Source organism: Lygodium microphyllum, chromosome 6, assembly GCF_053477565.2.
Source record: "Lygodium microphyllum isolate KBCC chromosome 6, Lygodium_microphyllum_v1.1.10, whole genome shotgun sequence".
NCBI lineage: Eukaryota > Viridiplantae > Streptophyta > Polypodiopsida > Schizaeales > Lygodiaceae > Lygodium > Lygodium microphyllum.
The window spans coordinates 154,191,526-154,214,282 of record NC_141140.1 but is presented as its reverse complement, the minus strand read 5'-3'; the positions used below and the strand labels follow the sequence as shown (position 1 = coordinate 154,214,282).

Below are 22,757 nucleotides of genomic sequence, written 5' to 3'. Positions count from 1 at the left end.
TCTTTCTCTCTTTCTTTGTTATCCTTCATGTTTATTCTCTCTCTCTCTCTCTCTCTCTCTCTCTCTCTCTCTCTCTCTCTCTCTGTGGTTCTCTCTTCCTTTTTCTTTCTTCTTCTCCCTCTCTCATTTCCTCTATTTCTCTCTCATTGCACCTCATTCTCATGAAAAAAAACAAAAGAAAATAAGAAAGAATAAGAACAAACCAAGAGAAGGCAATGTACTCATTACAAAGGCCTGAGGATGGATTCATCATCTCTTCTTTGCGATGGCCCCTGTTCTTCCTTTGTGCACTTTCTCCTCTTCTTCACGAATGGCGATGAGAGTGAGAAGCTCTCCTTCTCTCTCTTTCACTTTTCCTCTCCCTCTCCCTCCCAAAGCCATGATTTCTTTCGCTCTCTCTCAAATCCTTTGCAACAAAATGCTACACCACTTTTTTTCTCAAAGTATTGTCGCTATTTGCATCGCAAATAGCGACACTGCTAATTTGCTTTGCAAAGGCCCGTCACTATACCCATGTGCCCTTTTAGTGCATGATTGTTGGCTATACCACAATGGATATTACCATACTAAGGTAGATTGTATATATAAAGTCACTAAATATTGAGTTGTATCATATTGTAAGGAGAAATAATCTAGTTGCAAACATATTGTTTAGAGCATGCTTTGAGGATGAAGATGGGATGATGGATGATGAAGAAGAGGGTGAATTTACTGATAAAAACACATGTATTACAACTAGGCATGGATCGACAACTACTATAATGGCACCTGCAACACATTAATATAGAGATAGTGAATGACGGATAACTAGTGTAATAGTGAGGACAACAATAAATAAAGTATATGCATTAAGAAATAAATATTGAAAAATAGGAAACAAACACTATAGGTGTTGTGTTTCAACATTAGAAATGTTCTTGAAAGACTTATACATATGGAAATGGCTAAAAATAGGGTAGTATCTTAGCATATTGTCCAAGAGAGATAAATAGTCTCACTAGAAATATAAAAGTTAGAAGAAATACATATGTATTTTTAATGAAAGATAGACACCTTTGAAAACATGCAAAGAAGAAGAAAAGGACTCTATTGTGAGTCATAAAAGTGATAGAACTACACTTAGGGGGGTCACTCATGAATATATGTAAATATAACGTGAGTTAAAAAAAAGGGCCTTTTTAAACACCATTTTTATAATTTTTTATATAGGGGTTACTTATAGATTGAATAGAAAAGGGTTGTATTTTATTCAAGAAAAATTTACAGATTAGGATATTTATAAATAGGCCATGAAAGCACGTTATATAGAGAATATATATATAGTGAATCCCCCGAGGAACTACATAATTACATATAATGAAAGAGTCTCATGAGAGTCTCTCGATTCGCCATAAAGGTGTTTGGGTACACATTTGAGAAGATTAAGGAAAGGTATTGGTGGCAAGGAACATATAAAGATATTCCTAAAATGCCGGTCCCTTTTCTCCCTTTTTTTCCCTTTCCTACCCTACAAGAAAGTCCCACAAGTTTCCTACCTATCCCTTGCATAGGGTGACATGCCTTCTCACTGATAATCATAAAATTATTTGACCTCCCCTTCTCCTCTTGAGTTCAACCTCATCACCAATGACTAAATTGTGGCTAAACTAGTGAATCTAACCTTGGTATTGTCTCCTAATCTCCTACAACCTATCTTGTTATGTGTCACGTACACACTAGTGAATGCATGAAATTATGAGATCTCATCTATCTTCATAATATGGACATAAAATTACATGATATCCACTCCCTCCAAACTTATACATCCTTTGGTATGTGCAGACTCTCATGCTTCTATAGGTTCATAACCCTCAACATCCACTTCAAGCTCATCCTTGATACTATCTTGAGTACTAGTATCCAACTCCTCTTCCTCATATGCATTAAAATCACATCCCTTGAAGACTTTGATCTACTTTTCTGCAATTGGTATCCTCAACCATGTACCATTCAATTCAATGAGAGAGTAGGTAGCATTGTCATGCATAGGCAATTCTTTCTCTTAAATACTTGTCGATCAGCCTTGCCTTCAACAAGAGACAACTCTTAATCAATAACTCAAATTACTGAATATTCTGAAGGAAAATTGTGGCCCCAATTTTGAACCACAACTACCCTAAAGACACGAGAGCATCAGCCTTGCCTTTAACTAGAGATAACTCTTGATCAATAACTCAAATTGCTAAGCATTTTGAAGGAAAATTGTGGCCCCAATTTTGAACCACAACTACCCTAAAGACATGAGAGCCAAAGGTTTAAAGGTTTGTCTTAAGAAAACCTATGTGCTAGCTATAACTCGTTTTTTCTATGTGGAGTCCACTATAGACATAAACCTTTTGAATGATGTGTCTTCAATATATTGACTCAGTTAGTGGCCAAACTTAGTAGGCATGTTCCTTAGGTATATAAGCTTAGTGTAGATGTATCATTCACCATTAGAAAACCTCTCTTATTAACAACAAATTTTAAAATACCAAATCTTTTTTAATAGTCAAGTGTAGCAATATGCTTCTACAACCGGCTCTTTGGTCAAATGGCCATATCATAATCACCCAATAAGTCATACATATAAACCAGATACTCTCTCCTCATTCATACATCGTGATATTATGCCCAACAATGCACCGAGACCATTAAGGTTGAAAGGTAGCATTATAGCTTCCCAATTCAATGTCCTCATCCTCCTCCTCCTCATCACTATCTCAGGAAGTACTCAAATCCACCACTTCTATCTCATATACATCTAACTCATATCTTTTGAAGATTTTGATCTATCCCCTTGCAATTGGAATCCTTAATGTTGTCCCGCCCAACTCATTGAGAGAATAGGTAGCATTATCATGTGCACGCCTCACTCCATACGGACCAAACCATTGTTTTGAAACTTTTCGAATAGTATCATGGTGGTTATCTTAGTGTTATAAACTAACATCCAATCTCTTATTGCCCCCTCGGCTCGAGTATGTGCTTCTAATAAGATATTTTCTTATTGTGAATCCTTGGTGCTTTTAATCTTGTAATTCCAATCTCAATGTCTTCCTGTCTCCTCTCTAATCGAGAATTTGTAAAGTAAGCAGTTCTTCTCTACTCAGTCCTTTTTCCCAAGGTAACACACTCCATGTGGTAGCCACCTCTTCAATAGATAAAATAGGCTTTTATTCATACATCAATTTGACAGGCATATATGCAGCCACTACACCATGTGTCCTCCGACTAACCCATAATGCATATGGTAATAATTACGATGGGCGCCAATCATTTACTCTATCTCTACAAGACTTTCCCAATGTCTTGATGAAAGATGGATGGCCCCTCTCAATCTTTCGCTATCCTCTAGATTGTATATTGAAATTAATGCAAGCTTGATTCAACTGAGAGAAGAGCACATGAACCTCATCTATATCTAGTTCCCCTTGATCAACTATAATCTTGCATACACAACCATAGCAAATAAAGACCTCCTCTTAGAGAAATCTACATTCAACTTGTGTTTTCTTAGCATATAGAACTCTCTCTTCCACATGATTAGTCAAACCCTCACGTCCAAGCACAAGATATCTCATTTGCCAAAGTCTTGTAGACATGGTGATGAAATTTGTAACCCATTTGTAATATGAAGAGACAAGGGATAGGTTGGTTGTAGCTCATCTCTATCCTTCACTATTGAATACATTTGACAAGTATTGCGAGATTCTACAAAGTCTTCTCATATGTTCTTGCTCCCTTTGACTTCGTCACTTCATTGTGCTATTATGTAGAGTGATGATAGTCTTAAGGCATTGATTGTTTCAACACATCCGAGGATGATCACCATACATGTATCTAAACCCCTTTGTGTGTTTACACGTATCAACGCACATGAAACCTCAACTTAAAAGGCTATTCATGTTGAGAAAAGAAGAATGTCACCCAAACTCTTCAATAAGGCGCTAGCATGACAAAACCCTTCGCTCAGAAGGAGAATTACCAATAACAAACGTAGTGAAGAAGACGGCGATATATGAAATTATGAGTCGGACAATGGGAATCGGATGCCCGCATGGCGCAGGGAGCAACATTAAAGATGTGTAGGGTGCATCTCGTCAGTAGTTCGCTGTGTAGTGTGATCTGCTTTCTTCGTCTGCAGCTGTACTCGCAAATCCAGCGCGCTTACTGCAAAGGACGAGTAGATAATTGTTGGCGATCGGAGTGCATGGCGCCGATGATGAGAATATCGCTGCTGGTGCTGGCGCTGGCCAGTGGGCTAGTGCTTGTGTGCGCGGGCGGTGCAGGCCGTGCTGGTGAGTTGATCGTCAGAGATTACCTGCATGCATCGATTAGAAAATATGTTTAATCGATCACGAACTTTCATATAACACACTAGTTATCATGAATTGCAGGCGTACTCGTAGCGGCAGCGGCGTGCTCCGCGGCGGACGTGCAGATCCTGCAGGACTTCTCGTCCAACGTGGTGACGTGGCTGATCGAGTTTCAGGTGATCAACAACTGCGCTTGCCCGCTGGAGTTGCTGGTGGTGGACTGCAGCGACAGGCGCTGGAACCAGCGCATCGTCAACCCTGCTGGTCTTCTCATGGACTCTCCCGCGCCTGGCCTTTGCACGGTGCTCCCGGGCGCCCTCATCCAGCCCGCCAGCAAGGGCGTGCGTTATGGCCGCACTTACACCAGTCCCGACATCCTCCCCCTGTTGCCCATCCACACGGCCCAGTTCGCCCCGCCCTGCGATCATTAGTTATGATCATCCTTCCTTTCTATTGATGTGATGTGATGTAGCGGCAAAAGAAAACGGGAGTTGAGCTTTACCTGGCCAGCTCCTACGGCCAGTTTTTGGCTTTTCACCAGTTGTACCCTCGGCGCTTCCTTCAAAATTTCACCAATTCATGAGGTCTTGTGCTTAATGTGACTCAGACAATTGAGCCATGTAAATCTTTTTATATTAAATTGGACTTTGTAAAACTTTAAAGCAATGTATTTTTGAGAGTCACTCTATTAGCCTATGGACTGTCACTCTTTTATAAACCTTCCATTTATAACTATGGCTACTTGATAAAAATGCCAAAATGCCTCCATATCTTTTCTTTGAGCTTCATATGATATAAATAGTTTGGTCATTCAAAAATACTTATGAAACGTGGAAAAACAAATTATAATGGAGGATTGTTAGGTGACACTTTATTGGCCGCCTTCTACCCTAGTTTCATCTTGATGCACAATATTGTGGGCCCTCACCTTCAGAATCTCTCTCTCTCTCTCTCTCTCTCTCTCTCTCTCTCTCTCTCTCTCTCTCCCCTTCCACCATAGCTCTTGCTTCCGATCATGTGCTTCCACTCTAGGCTCACTCTTTTCAATTGGTATCAAAGCTATCTTCCTCGAGAGCTTGAGCTCGATCCTAGCTTACATTCAAATACCTACAAAAGTTCACAGTCAGGGCAGCCATATCTTCAACCTTCAAGGCATGTGTCGATCTCTCATTGCTCCAGCATCTGCTAGGGCCTATTGAGGCTTCTTCAATGTATCATTGGGCATACTTTGAGCTCACTTGAGTGAGCATTTAGCTCAGTCATACTAGCAACAATACCTTAGATCACTCAAAAATGGGGATGCAAAATCCAAAAATATTGCGGTTAAGGATTGGGATGAATAGAATGAGTTATGTAAGTTTACAATCATTTTATCACTCTCTAACTAGATTTACTATAATGTTGTAACTGAAAATATGACTACATATAAGCTTTGGACACAATTTAAGAATTTTTATGACAAGTAGAGTCCTATCACTTAAATGTATTGGCTGAAATAGTTAATAGACATTTGCATGAAGGAAGAGACTTCTATTTTTGTATACTTGAATGAATTTCACTCCATTATTAGCCATTTAAATTTACAGGAGATTGAGTTAAAGGATACTTTACATCCTTTATTTCTGCTTGGTACTCTACCTGAGTTGTGGGGTACTTTCCATAGGGCTTTCTGTGCTAAGGATGGTGGGTTGAGATTATAGGACATTGCAAGTGCTCTCTTGACAGAAGAGATAAATAGAAATAATGTGGATGCTTCCCATATGTCACATGAATTGACTATAAGAGGCCAGCAAGGTGGAAATGACATATTAGAGACTCTAATCGATCTTTGTCTAGGACATATTAGACATATTAGAGACTCTAATCGGTCTTAGTTTAGGACATGTAGTGGATACTCTCACAGTAAGTCCCATGGTTGTAAGTCTGGTCTTACTTGTCATTATTATGGGAAAGCAAGTCATATTCAGTCACAATATCATAAAATATACGAAGTTGAGCACAAGGAAAAGAAAAAAGGTAGAGTGCAAGAAAAGAATGATGATCGTGCCATTGTGCCTAGCAAGTCTAGCACAGAGATGAATGTGGTACAACTTACTGTCTCTGATGATATTATATTGGTAGCCTCTTCTTTGATGGTTCAAAGCTGATTGATGCTTTGTTGTTAGGATATACTCAGTGTGGCGTGATAGATTCAGGGGCTTCCTTTCATGTGACCCCTCATAAAGAGGTTTTACTTCTATTTTGGTATAATTGGATACATCAGTTTGGGTAATGACCTAGCATTGGAGATAGTTAGTATTGGCAATGTCCACAGCTATGCTTTGATTCAAGTAGTATATTCACTCTTCATGATATATATCATGTATCAGCTCTCTAGAAGAGTCTTATCTCTGCTGCTACTAGTACCTTGGATTATGTACGTTATATTGTCTCTTTTGATGATTTCTCATGGAAGATTACCCATGGGAATATTGTTATTGCACGTGATGCTAAGTCTAGTACCCTCTGTTCTTTTCTTATATCTGACATGCAGATAGTCGGAAGTCCACCTCTGGCTATGTGTTCACTTTTGCTGGAGGTGTTGTTTCAAGGATGTCTAGGGTGTAGAAATGCATGGCCCTTTCTACTACAGAGGCCAAGTATGTTGCAGCTACTAAGGCTTACAAGGGGCCCATTTGGTTGGGTCATTTGGTTACTGACCTTGGTATTGCAGATTTTATCCTTCCACTGTATTCGGATTCTATAAGTGCTATCCAGTTAGCTAAGAATCTGGTCTTTCATGCAAAGATAAAATAATATCACTTCATTTGTGGGGTCATTGAGAACAAGCCTATTGACCTTTTCAAGATCTTAATTGACCAAAATCCTGCAGACTTGCTCACGAAAAGCCTCTCTTTAGAGCGCTTTGCCTTCCTTACGAAGTTGATGGAGATCTCTCCTGCTGTTCTCATGCACAGCCTCGTAGGCCTCCCTCCCGATCAATATATTGCAAACCATAACTGCACTGAATATTACACAGAGTACCTGTCATGCTCCAGGATTCACCAGCCCATGATATGATCGACCATCTCCTACAGGCTCAACCACATCCGGTGCAAATCGGACCTTCTTCAGCATAGATCCAGCTTTTCTATCAGCTGTTGGAGGTGCTTCAGATGTTTTAGGAAGCTTCACCTCTAGTAAGCCACAGTCATCCCCTTCCTCAGTGTTTGATGAAGTCTCAATGGCCATCCCTTCACCTCCATCGGCATCATCTACTGTCGAGCTACGATTGCTAGGAATAACTTGAAACACATACTGCCGTAACCGTTGCTTTCCAAATCTCAAGAGAGCGACACTCCCAGAGATTGCAAGGACGGCAAGAAGCCCCACTGCTTGAGCTGCTCTCTCAGGTTCTTCCCACTTTTTGTTTCTTTTCTTCACCTCATAATCCTCCTTTTTCCCTAGTCGCCCACCACCAATTCATGTACAGAGATACATCTGCATCCGACGATCAGAACCATGGAATCTTATCCCTGCACCGTCATTGATTCCTCAAATAAGAAACTGTGCCCCAAAGCGATGGCGCCGCACCAGTGAAGATCATTGAGGCTGATTCGATAGATTTCATTGATTGACTGCCTGGGAGAGAGAAAAAGTCACTAAGGCTTTACCTCGTTTTTTTTTAGCTTTAGTCGCTTGTGACAAGAATAGGCACGGCCGAAAAGGGCTTCTGTCACGCATCATCATTATCACCACCATCATCCCATCAAGAGGTAAAGAAGAGACTCCAGACTCCCCGAATGCCTTGCGTTTCACGCAGATTCAGCTACATCAACAGCTAACTTAGAGCACATCAAGCCTCTAAAAAAAAATAGACCAAATGGTTGCAAACGAGATCTTGAGAGTGTCCCCATCTGCTTTCTTCCCACTAATATCAGCGCGTCCTTTTTTTACCTTCGGCAAGTGCTTCAATTTGTCTGCCACCAAACCAGCGACCATTCATAATCTGAATACCCTTTAGGCCACTTTGTCTATCTTTAAATTTGACCAGAACTAGCCCTTGTGAGTTATTGTCATTGATACGAATTTTCTCAATAGCACCAAGTTTGCTACACTTTTCAGTTATGTCTGCCTCCAAATCTGAGAGCAGATTCGGGTCCTCCACCAACTCCTGCTGTGTGAATATGTTTTTCAGAAGCACACCCATTGCTTGTTGCTTCTTAGCATCATCGAAGCCACCGACGATAGAGAACATAGCTCCAGATCCAAAGGCAGCTACCATGTTGGTCTGAACATCTTCCACGCCACCACGAACTCTTCTCATTGCACATGATATTCTTGAATTTACACCTGTCATTACTGCAAAGTTTCGAGCTTGAACTAGAGGACCACCTGTCAAAGCCTTTTAACATAGTCTAGAATCAGAAGCCTTGGTCCAGGTGCAACCTTTGTCTTCATAGCTCAAATGTCGGCTTCTACAAAGCTTCCTTTGATTCCACGGTATCCTGCACTTTTCTTGGAGTTCATCATTGAAATTGACAGCATGATAGTATTCTTTGGCATCAGTTTTTCATATTTTTCTGACACACACACAACATGCACACAAACAGAAACACACGCAAACACAAACACACAAGTGGAGTATGTACATTGGATGCGGGTACTGAAAAGGACGGAAAGATAATGCAGCAATCAAACACAATGAAACACACATGAAAAGATGACACAGATGCACAACAAAAATGGAGGTGTTTATGGCTCGGATGCATAGCAGCATGACATCCACCCCCTTTAAACCTGCGCATCCTCCGGATGAGCCAACTATCCATTATCATGTAAGTCCACAAACACATCCAGTTCTTCATCAGTTTTCGGTAGACCTGTTTCTCCATTAGCTACATCATCCATATTCTTTGCTTCTTCTGCTAGAATTTCTTCTAACTGCTCTTCTTCTGCAAATGCTTCAAGTGCATACTCTTCATCTTCTCTTCTCTTGAAAATCTTGACTCGTTTTTCAGCAATGGGCACCCTCAATACCATCCCATCCAATTCAACCAACTCATAGGTAGCATTGTCAAAAACCTGTTTCACTTCATACGGTCCAAACCATATTTGAACCATTTTTCTCATGCTGCTATGTTGATTCTCTAGGCTACCGTCGTAGACTAGAACCCAATCTCCCTCTTTTATGGCTCTAGGCCGCAAGCGATACCTCAAATCAAACCTATCCTTGTTTCTGAGTCGAGCTGCCTTCAAACGATCAACTGCTAGCTGCACATCTTCTGCTCTTCTCTCTAGTTGACGAATCCGAAGAGCTAGAAGCTCCTCTCTTGATAAATTCTCATGCCAAGGAAGAGCACTCCACGTGAGAGCACAAATTTCAGTAGGCATGACAGGTTTTTGCCTATACATCAATTCTGCAGGCATATATCTAGTAGTCACGCTATGTGTAGAGCAGTCTGCCCACAATGCAAAAGGTAGTAATCTCGGCCAATCTCCAATCTGACCTCTACAAGCTTTTTCCAATGCCTTAACTATCGGCGGATGCCCTCTTTCGCTCTTGCCATTCCCCTCTGGATTATAGGCAGTAGTAAGAGCCAACTTAATCCCAAGCCGTGAGAAAAATTCTCTAGCTTCATCTGCATCTAGCTCTCCACGATCAGTAGTAATCTTGCCTATACATCCATACCTGCAAAATATTTCTTCCAACAAGAATTTACATACTATAGTGGTGGTCTTCGTCCGCAAAGATCTGCCTTCAACATAGTTTGTAAGATCCTCCCTGGCCAAGACAAGATATCTCATCTGCCAAAGTCCCACTGGCAAAGTAACCAAGTCAACCACCCATTTATAATGCATACATAGCGGATAGGTCGGATGCAACTCATCGCGATACCGCACTAAAGAGTAGAGCTGACAGTCCCTGCAAGTCTCCACAAAGTGGAAAACATCCTTATACATCCCTTTCCACCAGTATCTTTCTTTGATTTTCTCATAGGTAGCCCACACACCTCTGTGTCTAGCCCAAGAACTCTCATGAAACTCTCGCATAATCTGTATCTGCATCGTTGCCTCACAAACCACTCTCAAGGGTAGGCCGCCTCTCTTCTTTGGGTGCTTCCAAAGAAAACCATCTTTCAAGAAATACCCATAAGCCTTTCTTCTGATTTTCTTGAATGCATCATCTATCCAATCAGCTCTTCGAGTCAATGAACTCAGATACTGACCAATTTGCAGCCACTCGTCAACATAGAGTTCTTCAGTAAAGGCTTCAACAGTAGATACATGACAATCATGAACAAGGACAGAAGCTGTAAACTCTGTCTCATCATCTTCTGCAAGCAATGACTCCTCATCCTCATATCTCGCTCTAGACAGCATGTCAGCAAACTGGATTATCTTTTCCTGCTATGTGTCGAAATTCTGGATTCAATGATTTGATATAGGCAATCCACCAAAGCATCACTATATCTGGAGTCGAACAGCTAGTAATCATGCCAAGCAAAGGTAAGCAATATGTTTCCACAACAACTGAAGCACCAATAAAATACTCTTTATCACACTTCAGTGCAGTGACTACTCCCCACAACTCTCTTTTAATCTGCAGATATCTCCTCTACCGCTCATTAAGAACTTTAGCTCCAAAGCGGATTGCATATTTGTTCCCATCAGCATCATCCTATCCCACTGCCCAACCTATGCCAATAGGGCTAGTATTAACTGTCAACATGATTGGCCGTCCACACTGATAATCCGCCTTGTGAAGAGTAGGAGCTGACTGCAACAGCTGCTTGAGTTTACTCATGGCTTTCGAATGCTTCTCATCCCAATGAAACTTCTGCCCCTTTCAAAGCAGCTGATAGAGAACATCTGCTATGTGAGCAAAATGAGGAATCCAAATCATGTAAAATACACAAGCTCCCACAAATCTCCGCACCTCTGAAGTAGTCGAGCAATACTCTGCAATCTTGCTTATGGCATCCACCTTTGCAGGTGAAGACTTCCTACCATAATAACCAACCATATGCTCAACTATGATGACTTCATTAACACCAAAGACAGATTTCAGCCCTGAAAGATTCAAATTCACCTCCTCTAATCGTGTCATATTTGCTCACAAGCAACCAAATATTCAGTCAGAAACTGTCTACATCCTCGCAAATCAAGACTCTCATTCTTTTCTTCTTCTGCACAGCCTTTAATAGGCACATCATCTAAGAAAGGCATGGTATACTGCGAAATATAGTCTCGCAGAACTTTATGCATAGCATTCATCATATGAGCAACTAAGTTGGTGGCACCTTGAGGCAAGGTACACATCCTCACAAGACCAATAGGTGTCCGCATAGTGGTAATATCCCTGCTTTCCAAGGCAAGCTGAAACTGGTCATAACCAGAATACAAGTCACCTAGGGAATAGATGGCTCATCCTGCAAAAGCCTCGGTAAACTCATCCACAACTGGTCCTGTTCCCACATTTCTGATTGTCACTCTATTCACGGGCTGCATATCCTGAATAAATCTCAAGGTTCCATTCTTCTTTGGTACAGTAAACCACCTATTAGAATAGGGCGCAGAAGAGGGTTCCAAAATCCCCATCTTAATCTTCTCATTCAGCAACTCTATCAGCTTTGGCAAGTGTGCTCTAGGCACAGGTATAGGATGTATATTCCATGGCACATGAGGAACAGTGAAGATGACCATAGGCACAACCAATTCGAGATTAATGCAGCCAATTTCATGAGGAAAGAAAGCAAATGCCTTACCATGTCGTCCAAGCATCTCTCTAAAACATTCTTTTTCCACTGGAAGCAAGAAATCATCATTTCCAATCTTCAATTCTGCAAGAGTTTCAGCTGTAAATTCATGTCCAATATTTGCAGGATCTCTCAACATAGGCTGCTTCATAGCTTTTTCTATCTGCTCATCACTATCAGGAGAAAGCGGCCCTGCAACCGGCTTAACCTTCTTATCAAGTATGAAGCATATCCAACTCTGTTGGTTGAAAGATTTCAGTCCTTTGCTCTATGGACTGCATGGGTGCAACCTGAAACTCTATATGCTGAAATTCTTCAGCAGTAAACTCTGTTGGCTGAAAGGTTTCAGCCCTCTGCTCTGTGGACTGCCATGATGCAGCCTCGTACTCTATATACTGAACTATTCCAGCATTTAACTCTGCTGGCTGAAAGGTTTCAGCCCTCTGCAACTCTGAAAGCTGATCAAGACCAGCCATAGACTCGGTTTGGTGAGTTTTCTCAGCCTCTGACTCTGTTTTCAGCATAAAATCATAAATTTCTTGATACATATCCAAGGTTTGCACAGGTATGATCTTTGAACCCTTACATACATCAGTTTTCAGCATATTTTTCATCTCAGACAAAGTATCTGCATAAGACATTCCATCATACAGCCCATCCACATGCTCTTCTGCTTGCAAAATACCTGCAATCTTCAACTCTTTCTCCTTACGACCAATGTACTACCTGGCAGCTCTAGACAAATCTAAAATTTTCTGATAACTCACTGAACTATTTGAAGAAAAACCAAAAAAATTAGTGGAGAAAGACTGGCTGCCAGGAGGCGAGATCTTCTCTTTTCTCTGCTCCGTACCACTGGCGTCTCGCAAGACAGCAGTACCTAATGAAAATCCAACTCCTTCATAGGTAGTGGTGCCTCACGCAAGGAGTCCCTGTTTCTCAAATGATTTACTCCAATAGTCATAAACTGAACAGCTCGCATACCATCCTTACTGTGTATCTGTGCATAGGCTGAGCCGTCATCCATCACTTTCGTCTCCATTCTTGCTTCTGTAATGAAAGGCTGTCCAAGAATCCTGAACAAAGCAATGATAATCCTCTTCAACATTTCCAATAGAAATTCTGATGCTCGGACAAGCAGCATACATATCACTAGAAGTATTATTGGCTGCTTTCATGCGCCAGCCATGCTCTGCATCCATAAGCCACTTGCCACTCTCATAAACACTTCAAGCAATAATATTAATCTCGGAACCATGATCGACTAAAGCGACCAAAGGAATCTGTTTCTCTCCAATCCTTACCACCGTCTCAGTGGTTGCTCTAGCCCAATGACTGCGTGAAAAATGGCTGCGAGGAATGAGAATAGGGGTATCATCATCCTCATACTGCATAGGCTTTTCTATTTTCTCCAACTACGGTTTAACAGAAGCATTCTCAACCATCACTGCATCATCTTGCTCTTCCCCAAGAGCTCCATGCCATAATCCCTGTAAAGTAGGTCCTTCCATTGCATGTCGTTTCCTCCGCAAAAGATCATGCATCTGATCTTGTATTTCTCTTCTCCCAATCCCAAGAGCTTCACCAATAGTAAAAGTGACTTCACTATTTAAAATTCTTTCATGAAAAATCTTACTCATATCCGTCTGCATGTCAAGGTCTGACAAGAGCTTGAATCCTGGCTCCTTTCTTGGTTGTCTCTTTTCTTTCATCTGTTTGTCTGCCATAGGTTGTCCAGGACCTGATTGTGCTGGAGAACTCGTCATAGGTGGAGCTGTAACAGGTGGTGAAACAAAGTCACCCCCTCTAGTCTTTTTGGAGGTGCTGAGACCCTCCTCATCTCTTCTTCTCTTTTCCTCAACCATGGTATCTAAACCTTGTGTTTTTGCCATATAAGCAAAAATAGAATACCTGTCAACAGGAGAATCCCATCCCGTTTCACCTTGGATGCTGGAGCCCACACAAGTCATAGTGGATGCCTAAACTTTCTCTCCTCTCGCTATCTCCAAGGCAGAGGACCATAAGGCAGAGTCTCCATCTGATTTCTGCTCAAGCTAGACTCCATAAGCTGAAGCATCTCCTCTAACACTCACATAAGCTGATCGCGCAGCCATATCATCAACAAGCTTCTTCATGCCTCCCTTACCAAAGTTCGTGTCAAGAGGAGCACCAGTCTCTGTCAGCCATATCTTCCCATCTTGTCCCCAAAACACTACGTTCTTCTTACGCGCTTCCTGAAAAGCATCACAATCTCTACAGTGTTGGTGCTCTGTACTATCGCACCAAATACATCGTCTCCCTTTTCTTTGGCCAGCTGGGGAAGCAGTCATTAGAGCAGGTGCTACAGCAGGTACTGACATAAGTTGCTCTTTTAACTTCCCAACTTCATCTTTGACTGCCTCTATCGTCAAATTTGATAAGCCTTTAATAACATCATCTACTGATAAGGGCACTGGAGCAGCAGGAACTAATAGATTTACAACAGGAGGAGTAGGCTTAGGCATAGAACTTGCAGCGGGGGTAGAAGTAGAGGTCTCCAAGGATTTTTCAGAAGTAGATCATGTATTGCGATGCAATCGTACCCTCCTGCGCTGCTTCTTAACAAACGCATTCATAGCATCAATGACATGTCTCCACTCGGTCTTTAAGCCTGAATCAGTAGCTTGATCTTCCAAAAGATCATCCAACTTTTCCTGTAAATCAGTATCAGCAGCTTGTAAAAATAATTCCAACTTCTGCATCTCCAAAGCTTGCTGCTCAGTCCTGTCCAACTGATCGTAGCGGCTCTCAAACTCTTGCAGAAGGGCGGTAAAACTGAAAGTCCCTTATTAGGCATAGAAACCCATGCTAAGAAATTCCTGCGGTTCATAAAACCTGTATCCTCCAGGAAATATTCATCTTTTAATGACTTCTTAAACTCTGTCCAACCAGCATGTGTTCCTTGAATTTCTGAAATTCGGACCTCAAGTGTGCGAACCACGATCCGCAAGAAGTAGCGGCTCCAAACGTCTTGAGAAACCCCAAAAAACTTCATCTTTTCTTCATACAAATGCAGGTAAGTTGAAACTTGTTGGCCGTTGAATTGTTTCATTTCCTATTGGACAGCATTCAAGGCATCCATGGCATCACTATCGTGTTTCGTGTGTGCTTGCCGCTGCATATAGGATGTAAATGACTGAAACAGATGCTTCATGACATTTTCGTCCGTCATCTCTTCTTGCGAGTCTCCCATCTTGCTGGAAATTAACGCAGCGCTTTCACGTCGGGTTCACCAGAAATGTCGTAGAGTTCGTGCAATAGCTACTGAACATGGGTGAAGCTGGTTCTTTCCATCGATGGACTTCCTCAAATCTGCCTCCACTCTTCTTTAGGTGTTAATAGAGATTATGGTGATGGCTAATCTCGTCTGTAAGCAAGCTGGGTAGATGCAACAAACGGCTTCCTGTCCAGTCTTCTTTGGCGAAACTGTCTACCTCTCCTGCAGCAATAGATAGCTTGCGCTCCCTTCACTGTAGCCCATATTATGAAGTGCCTCCCCATATCAATAGGTCATCATCATGCAAAACATAGAAGATAATAGAGATCTCTCCTGCTGTTCTCATGCACAGCCTCGTAGGCCTCCCTCCCGATCAATATACTGCAAACCATAACTGCACTGAATATTACACAGAGTACCTGTCATGCTCCAAGATTCACCAGCCCACGATATGATCGACCATCTCCTGCAGGCTCAACCACATCCGGTGCAAATCGGACCTTCTTCAGCATAAATTGAGCTTTTCTATCAGCTGTTGCAGGTGCTTCATATGTTTCAGGAAGCTTCACCTCTAGTAAGCCACAGTCATCCCCTTCCTCAGTGTTTGATGAAGTCTCAATGGCAATCCCTTCACCTCCATCGGCATCATCTACTGTCGAGCTACGATTGCTAGGAATAACTTGAAACACATATTGCTGTAACCGTTGCTTTCCGAATGTCAAGAGAGCGACACTCCCAGAGACTGTAAGGACGGCAAGAAGCCCCACTGCTTGAGCCGCTCTCTCAGGTTCTTCCCACTTTTTGTTTCTTTTCTTCACCTCATAATCCTCCTTTTTCCCCAGTCGCCCACCACCAATTCATGTGCAGAGATACATCTGCATCCGATGATCAGAACCATGGAATCTTATCGCTGCACCGTCGCTGATTCCTCAAATAAGAAACTGTGGCCCCAAAGCGATGGTGCTGCATTGATGAAGATCATTGAGGCTAATTCGATAGATTTCATTGATTGATTGCCTGGGAGAGAGAAAAAGCCACTAAGGCTTTACCTCATTCTTTTTTAGCTTTAGTCATTTGTGACAAGAATAGGCACGGCCAAAAAGGGCTCTTGTCACGCATCATCATTATCACCACCATCATCCCATCAAGAGGTAAAGAAGAGACTCCAGACTCCCCGAATGTCTTGCGTTTCACGCAGATTCAGCTACACTAATAGCTAACTTAGAGCACATCAAGCCTCTAAAAAAAACAGACCAAATGGTTGCAAACGAGATCTTGAGAGTGTCCCCATCTGCTTTCTTCCCACTAATATCAGCGCATCCTTTTTCGACCTTCGGCAAGTGCTTCAATTTGTCTGCCACCAAACCAACGACCATTCATAATCTGAATACCCTTTAGGCCACTTTGTCTATCTTTAAATTTGACCAGAACTAGCCCTTGTGAGTTATTGTCATTAATATGAATTTTCTCAATAGCACCAAGTTTGCTACACTCTTCAGTTATGTCTGCCTCCAATCTGAGAGCAGATTCGGGTCCTCCACCAACTCCTGCTGTGTGAATATGTTTTTCAAAAGCACACCCATTGGTTGTTGCTTCTTAGCATCATCGAAGCCACCGACGATAGAGAACATAGCTCCAGATCCAAAGGCAGCTACCATGCTAGTCTGAACATCTTCCACGCCACCACGAATTCTTCTCATTGCACATGATATTCTTGAATTTACACCTATCATTCCTGCAAAGTTTCAAGCTTGAACTAGAGGACCACCTATCAAAGCCTTTTAACATAGTCTAGAATCAGAAGCCTTGGTCCAGGTGCAACCTTTGTCTTCATAGCTCAAATGTCGGCTTCTACAAAGCTTCCTTTGATTCCACGGTATCCTGCACTTTTCTTGGAGTTCATCATTGAAATTGATAGAATGATAATATTCTTTGGCATCAATTTTTCATATTTTTCTGACACACACAACATGCACACAAACAGAAACACACGCAAATACAAACATACAAGTGGAGTATGTACATTGGATGCGGAACTGAAAAGGACGGAAAGATAATGCAACAATCAAACACAATGAAACACACGTGAAAAGATAACACAGATGCACAACAAAAATGGAGGTGTTTATGGCTCGGATGCGCAGTAGCATGACAACGGGTGCCCAAAGAGTCAGGCATACCCAATACAATGTCCAAATACAAATATCATAATCGTGCGCCCATGCGCATACAAAAATAATAAATAAATATCCAACGCCTTAATAAATAGGCGCGACAAAATATAGGCGCCATGCCTAAGGTATGCGCCCATCAAAATATAAATGATAACTCGAATACTCGCTATCCTCTGTTGCTATCTCTACACATCAATTGAAGCATTCACAATCGTTAGTAATATAATACAATTAAACTGACAAAAATGAATACCTAGCAGTCTTCAGCTACATAAATAAATCAACTAGTTAGAAATCAATCCTAACCTTAATTTATCACGAGTGCACACTCTAAACTCATAAATGTTTATTAATTTAATATGTATTTTGCGGAATCACCCGCTATGGAATCACCCATGTACACACTAAATTAACGAAACGCCCAAAAAGGATAGGCATCCCCATCGACTTCTCGCACAAAGAATCCACTTTGTGTATGAGCCCCAGTAAACAAAGTTTACGGAATCCACCGTAAAACCTCACGGAATCCACCGTGAAATATGCCTCCTAGCATCATACCCCCATGGTGGGATAGCAATTGTCCTCAATTGCTATTAGCTCAATGTGGAGCTAACAGAGTGGGGAAAGCATTTAAGTCTCTAGCGTGCATCCATTGGGCCTCTTCAACAGGATGGTTTTTAAACTTGATCAAATATCTAGAATATCTACGGCCAGTTCTAGTGGTCATAAAGTCAGTATTTATGATAGCTTCAGGCTCAAGGATTTCATTCTCTTCATCTAACAAAGTTGGGTTTTCATAAATAGGGTGTACAGGTATTTGGCCTCTAAAGGGTCATAATAAACTAATGTGAAAGGTGTTGTGATTTTTCCAATGTGGTGGTAGTTCTAACTTAAATGCATTGTCATTGATTTTGTGAATGATCTTGAATGGTCCATAGAATCTAAGTGCTAATTTCACAACTGGGTGTTTATCTACACTTTATAATCTACGTTTTTCTATTCTTAACTAAACATAGTCATCAACTTTGAAATTCATGGCCTATCTTTTCTTATTGGCTTGTTTTGTATATGATTGCTGGGCTTTGGCAATCATGTCTTTAACCTCATCAAAAATAGTAGCGTGCATGTTAGCAATATCATCACTACTCTGAATTCTATTTGATAAAGATGCAACAGGTGAAGGCAATCTATAACCATAAATCACTTCAAACGGTGCTTTCTTTGTAGCTGTGTGTAGTGTATTGTTATATGCAAACTGAAGTAAATGTAGATGTGTATCCCATGTCTATGGTTTAGAAATAGTGTAAGCACGTAAAAGATCTAAAATAGTACTGTTAGTGGCTTTTGTTTGACCATTAGTTTCAAGATGAAATGCGGATGAAAAATCAATCTTTGCTCCTAGGTCAGCAAACAAAGTAATCCAAAAATTATTACAGAATCTAGAATCACAATCAGAAATAATAACTTTTGGTAAATCATGATTAGTGAAAACAGTTTTCAAAAACAATTGTGCTGCCTGAGATGCTGTTAAAGTTTTCTTGCATGGAATGAAATATGCTTGTTTACTAAACATGTCTACAATAGTCCAAATCATATCATGGTTAGCTTTAGTGTTAGGTAAACCAGTACTAAAATCCATAGAAATCTGTTCCCATGGTCTTGATGGAATAGATAAAGGCATTAGTAAACCATATTATTTACCATGATGTCTCTTAACTCTTTGACAAACCAAACATTTAGAAACAAAGTTAGATACATCTGTGTCCATATGTGGCCAATAAAAATCTTCAGTCAATATACACAAAGTAGATATGATACCTCTATGACCTTGATATGGAGGACAATGAATCTCATTTAAAACAAAAGATCTAAATGGAACTGTAACACATAATCTCTTTTCATAAAACATGAATCCATCATTGTAAGATAGTGAATCAATAGGAATCCAATTATTTCCAACTAATTTATTTCAATGAGATTGAAAAGTAATGTCCTAATGATAAGTATCTTTCATAGGGATAAGAGAATCAAATGATATGATAGAGATATTATGAATGGTCAATCTTCTACTTAAAGCATCAGCTACTACATTTTCTTTACCTGGTTGATATTGGATAAGGGGATGAAAACTCTGAATGAAAGTTGCCCATTTGATATATCGGTCAGATTATTGGGGGTTGACTAAGGAGATGTCTAATACTTTGTTGGTCAATCTTAATCATAAACTTAGAACCCATTAAATAATGTTTCCATTGTCTTAAAGCTTGTACAATAGCTAATAATTCTTTATCATAAGTAGAATATTTAAGTTCGGATGGTTTCAGTTTACAGCTAGAATAGGCTATGGGATGATTATCTTGCATAAGTATAGCTCCTATTCCAGATCCGCTAGCATCAGTAACTACTAAAAAGAATGGTCTATTAAAATCAGGTAGTTGTAAAATAGGAGCATGGGTTAATGCATGTTTCAATAAATCAAAAGATTTATGTTGATTATCAGACCAATGATAAACAATACCTTTCTTTAAAAGTTTAGTCAAAGGCAAAGCAAGTAATGAAAAATTTCGCACAAACTTCCTGTAAAAACTAGCAAGACCAAGAAAAGAATGTAACTCATGCACATTTTTGGGTATGGGCCAATTCAATATTGCCTCTATCTTCTTAAGGTCAACCTTAATACCTTCTGATGACACAATATGACCTAGATATTCAATTTCTGTTTGAAAGAACTCACTCTTTTCTGGATTAGCATACAATTGATTATCTTTCAACAACTTGAAAACCAAAGACAGATGTTCATAATGTTCTTTCTCATTTTTACTAAATACCAAGATATCATCAAAGAATACTATAACACAATGTTGATATTTCAAGAATATGTGATTCATCATTCTAGTAAATATAGCAGGTGCATTAGTCAATCCAAAAGGCATCACTAAAAATTCATAATGTCCAAATTGTGTTCTAAATGTAGTTTTGAATATATCAGATTTATCTAATCTCACTTGATGATAACCAGATTTAAGATCTATTTTACTGAATATGGCAGAACCTTGTAGTTTATCCATAAGATCATCTACCCTAGGTATTGGATATCTATTCTTTACAGTAATCTTATTTAAGGCACGATAATCAATGCACATGCGATAAGTATTATTATTCTTCTTTACCAACAAAACAGATACACCAAATGGAGAACTACTAGGTCTAATTAATCCTCTATTTAATAATTCCTCAACTTGATTTTGAATTTTTTTTAATTCAATCTGGTTATGCCTATATGGTGCTTTACAGGGTGGTTGTGTACCAAGAATTAAATCTATTTTGTGATCTTCAAGACGTGAAGGAGGTAGTCCAGGTGGTAAATCTTCAGCAAAACAATCTTTAAATTGTGCAAGGAATTCTTTATGCTTAAGGTGCATATGTTTTTCTTTAGCTTGAAGTTCATTCACCCAAATTAGATAAGATTTACTACTTTTACGTAATGCACATTTAGCTTGAGTATGAATAAGCAGTGGAAAATTATTAGATGCGTGCATATCATACAATATAATTTGTTTTCCTTGAAAATGAATTTTAATTGAATGCGTGGAATAATCGATGTCAAGATTATGCTGATGACGCCAAGGCATACCTAGGATAATATCACTGGACTGTGAAGGTACAGCTAGGAAATTCCTTCTTTCAGTGTATTCACCAATTTGAATTTCTAAATCATGCACCTCTTGTGTTCCATTATACCTTGTTCCTAAGAATGCTACTTTAATGCGATAATGCGTAGGAATAGTTTGTAATTTCAATTCTTTCACTAACTTTATAGAAATAAAATCATGTGTACTACCATCATCATGCAAAATAATATTTTCTTTTCCATTCACTAAACATTTCATTGTCAACAAAGAATGTGGAGTTGGCATACCTGATAAAGTATCCGAAGGAGTAGTAATGTCGTCCTCATCTTCCGTAAAGTCAGGCATTTCCTCATGTTTTTCATCTTCCATTGCTCCAAGATAATTGATATGGACAGATGGCTTCTTCGATTGGCAATTGGCTGCTAGATGTCCAGGTTGATGGCATTTGTAACACACTATAGGTTTGGCTTTAGATACATTGTTGGCAATGGCAGGAAGTCTAGGAATATTAGGATTTGGCTGTGAGGATGGCTTAGGGTTTTGATTGGTATTTGATGGTAGAGCAGGTGGTTTTGTTCAAGACTTACAGAAAGATGATGAAAGAAATCGATTTTGATTGAATCTTCTAAAATTTGAATTGAATTGCTTAGAACCATAGTTACCATTTGCTTGAAATTGTTGTGGACGCTTGTCTCTTTCTCGAATCTTGTTTTCAGTGTCATGAGCTAAAGAAATTGCATATTCAAGGGTTGCAGGCTTGAACATATTGACTTCAGCGTAGTAGTGTCCAAGTAATCTAGACATAAACTTGCGCTTGTGAGTCGCTTCAAGTACGTCTTCAAGCATGCGTAGTTGCAGTAAGGCATTCCAAAAGCGTTCCGTGTACTGGGAAATAGGCTCACGATCTCTTTGCTGAAGAAGGTCCCATTGCTTTATAGCTTTTTCATGGAATGAAGGAGGAAGGAAATTCTGCAGAAACTTCTTTTTGAAACTCTCCCAGGTAGTGGGACAATCTATGCTCTTACGAACCACGGTCCACCAAAGAGATGCTCGATCGACTAAGTGATTAGTGACACATTTAATTTTATATTTTTCAACGTATGTCTCTTCATGAAAGTAATCATCAAACTGACTGATGAATGCAAGAACAGTCTTTCTATCTCAAGTTCCATTGAAAGTACGGAATTTGAAATTTCTTTTACTTATCTTTGTTTCTTTGCGGATGGATTGAGCTTCGAGAGTCGCATCTATGGTACGTCCGATAAGATCTTCGGGTTGTGGTCCATCTTTGTCGGTGGTAGATCGTTGCAAATTGGCCAATTGAACTTGCAAAGCTTGTCAAGCTCTTCATTCTTCATCCAACTGCATCATAATTAAATCCAATTTTTGTTCCATCGTAGGTTCAGGAAGATCGCCTTTAGCCATTAAATCATCCATATTTTGTTCCGTCATCCTGTAAAAATTCAAAACACCTCACACTCTCAAAATCCAATTAGCGGGATGAGCATAGCTCAAAGTCGGGTATACAAGGCTTATAGATTTTTGTTTGGCTTTCACGGTCTTCGACTTTTACGGTTGCGAGATTTGAAGTCTTCGTAAAATCTACGTATGACCTTCTG

General features: G+C 40.2%; 1 protein-coding gene across 1 annotated transcript in view; it reads left to right on the top strand.

Annotated features, from left to right (window-relative positions):
- The first annotated feature begins 4,078 nt into the window (after window positions 1-4,078).
- LOC148035309 (uncharacterized) overlaps window positions 4,079-22,757 on the top strand; it is an 85,608-nt gene continuing 66,929 nt past the window's right edge. The window contains exon 1 of the mRNA XM_087680799.1: window positions 4,079-4,319. Within this exon, the coding sequence (XP_087536925.1) occupies window positions 4,079-4,319 (241 nt within the window). The remainder of the gene's footprint in view (window positions 4,320-22,757) is intronic.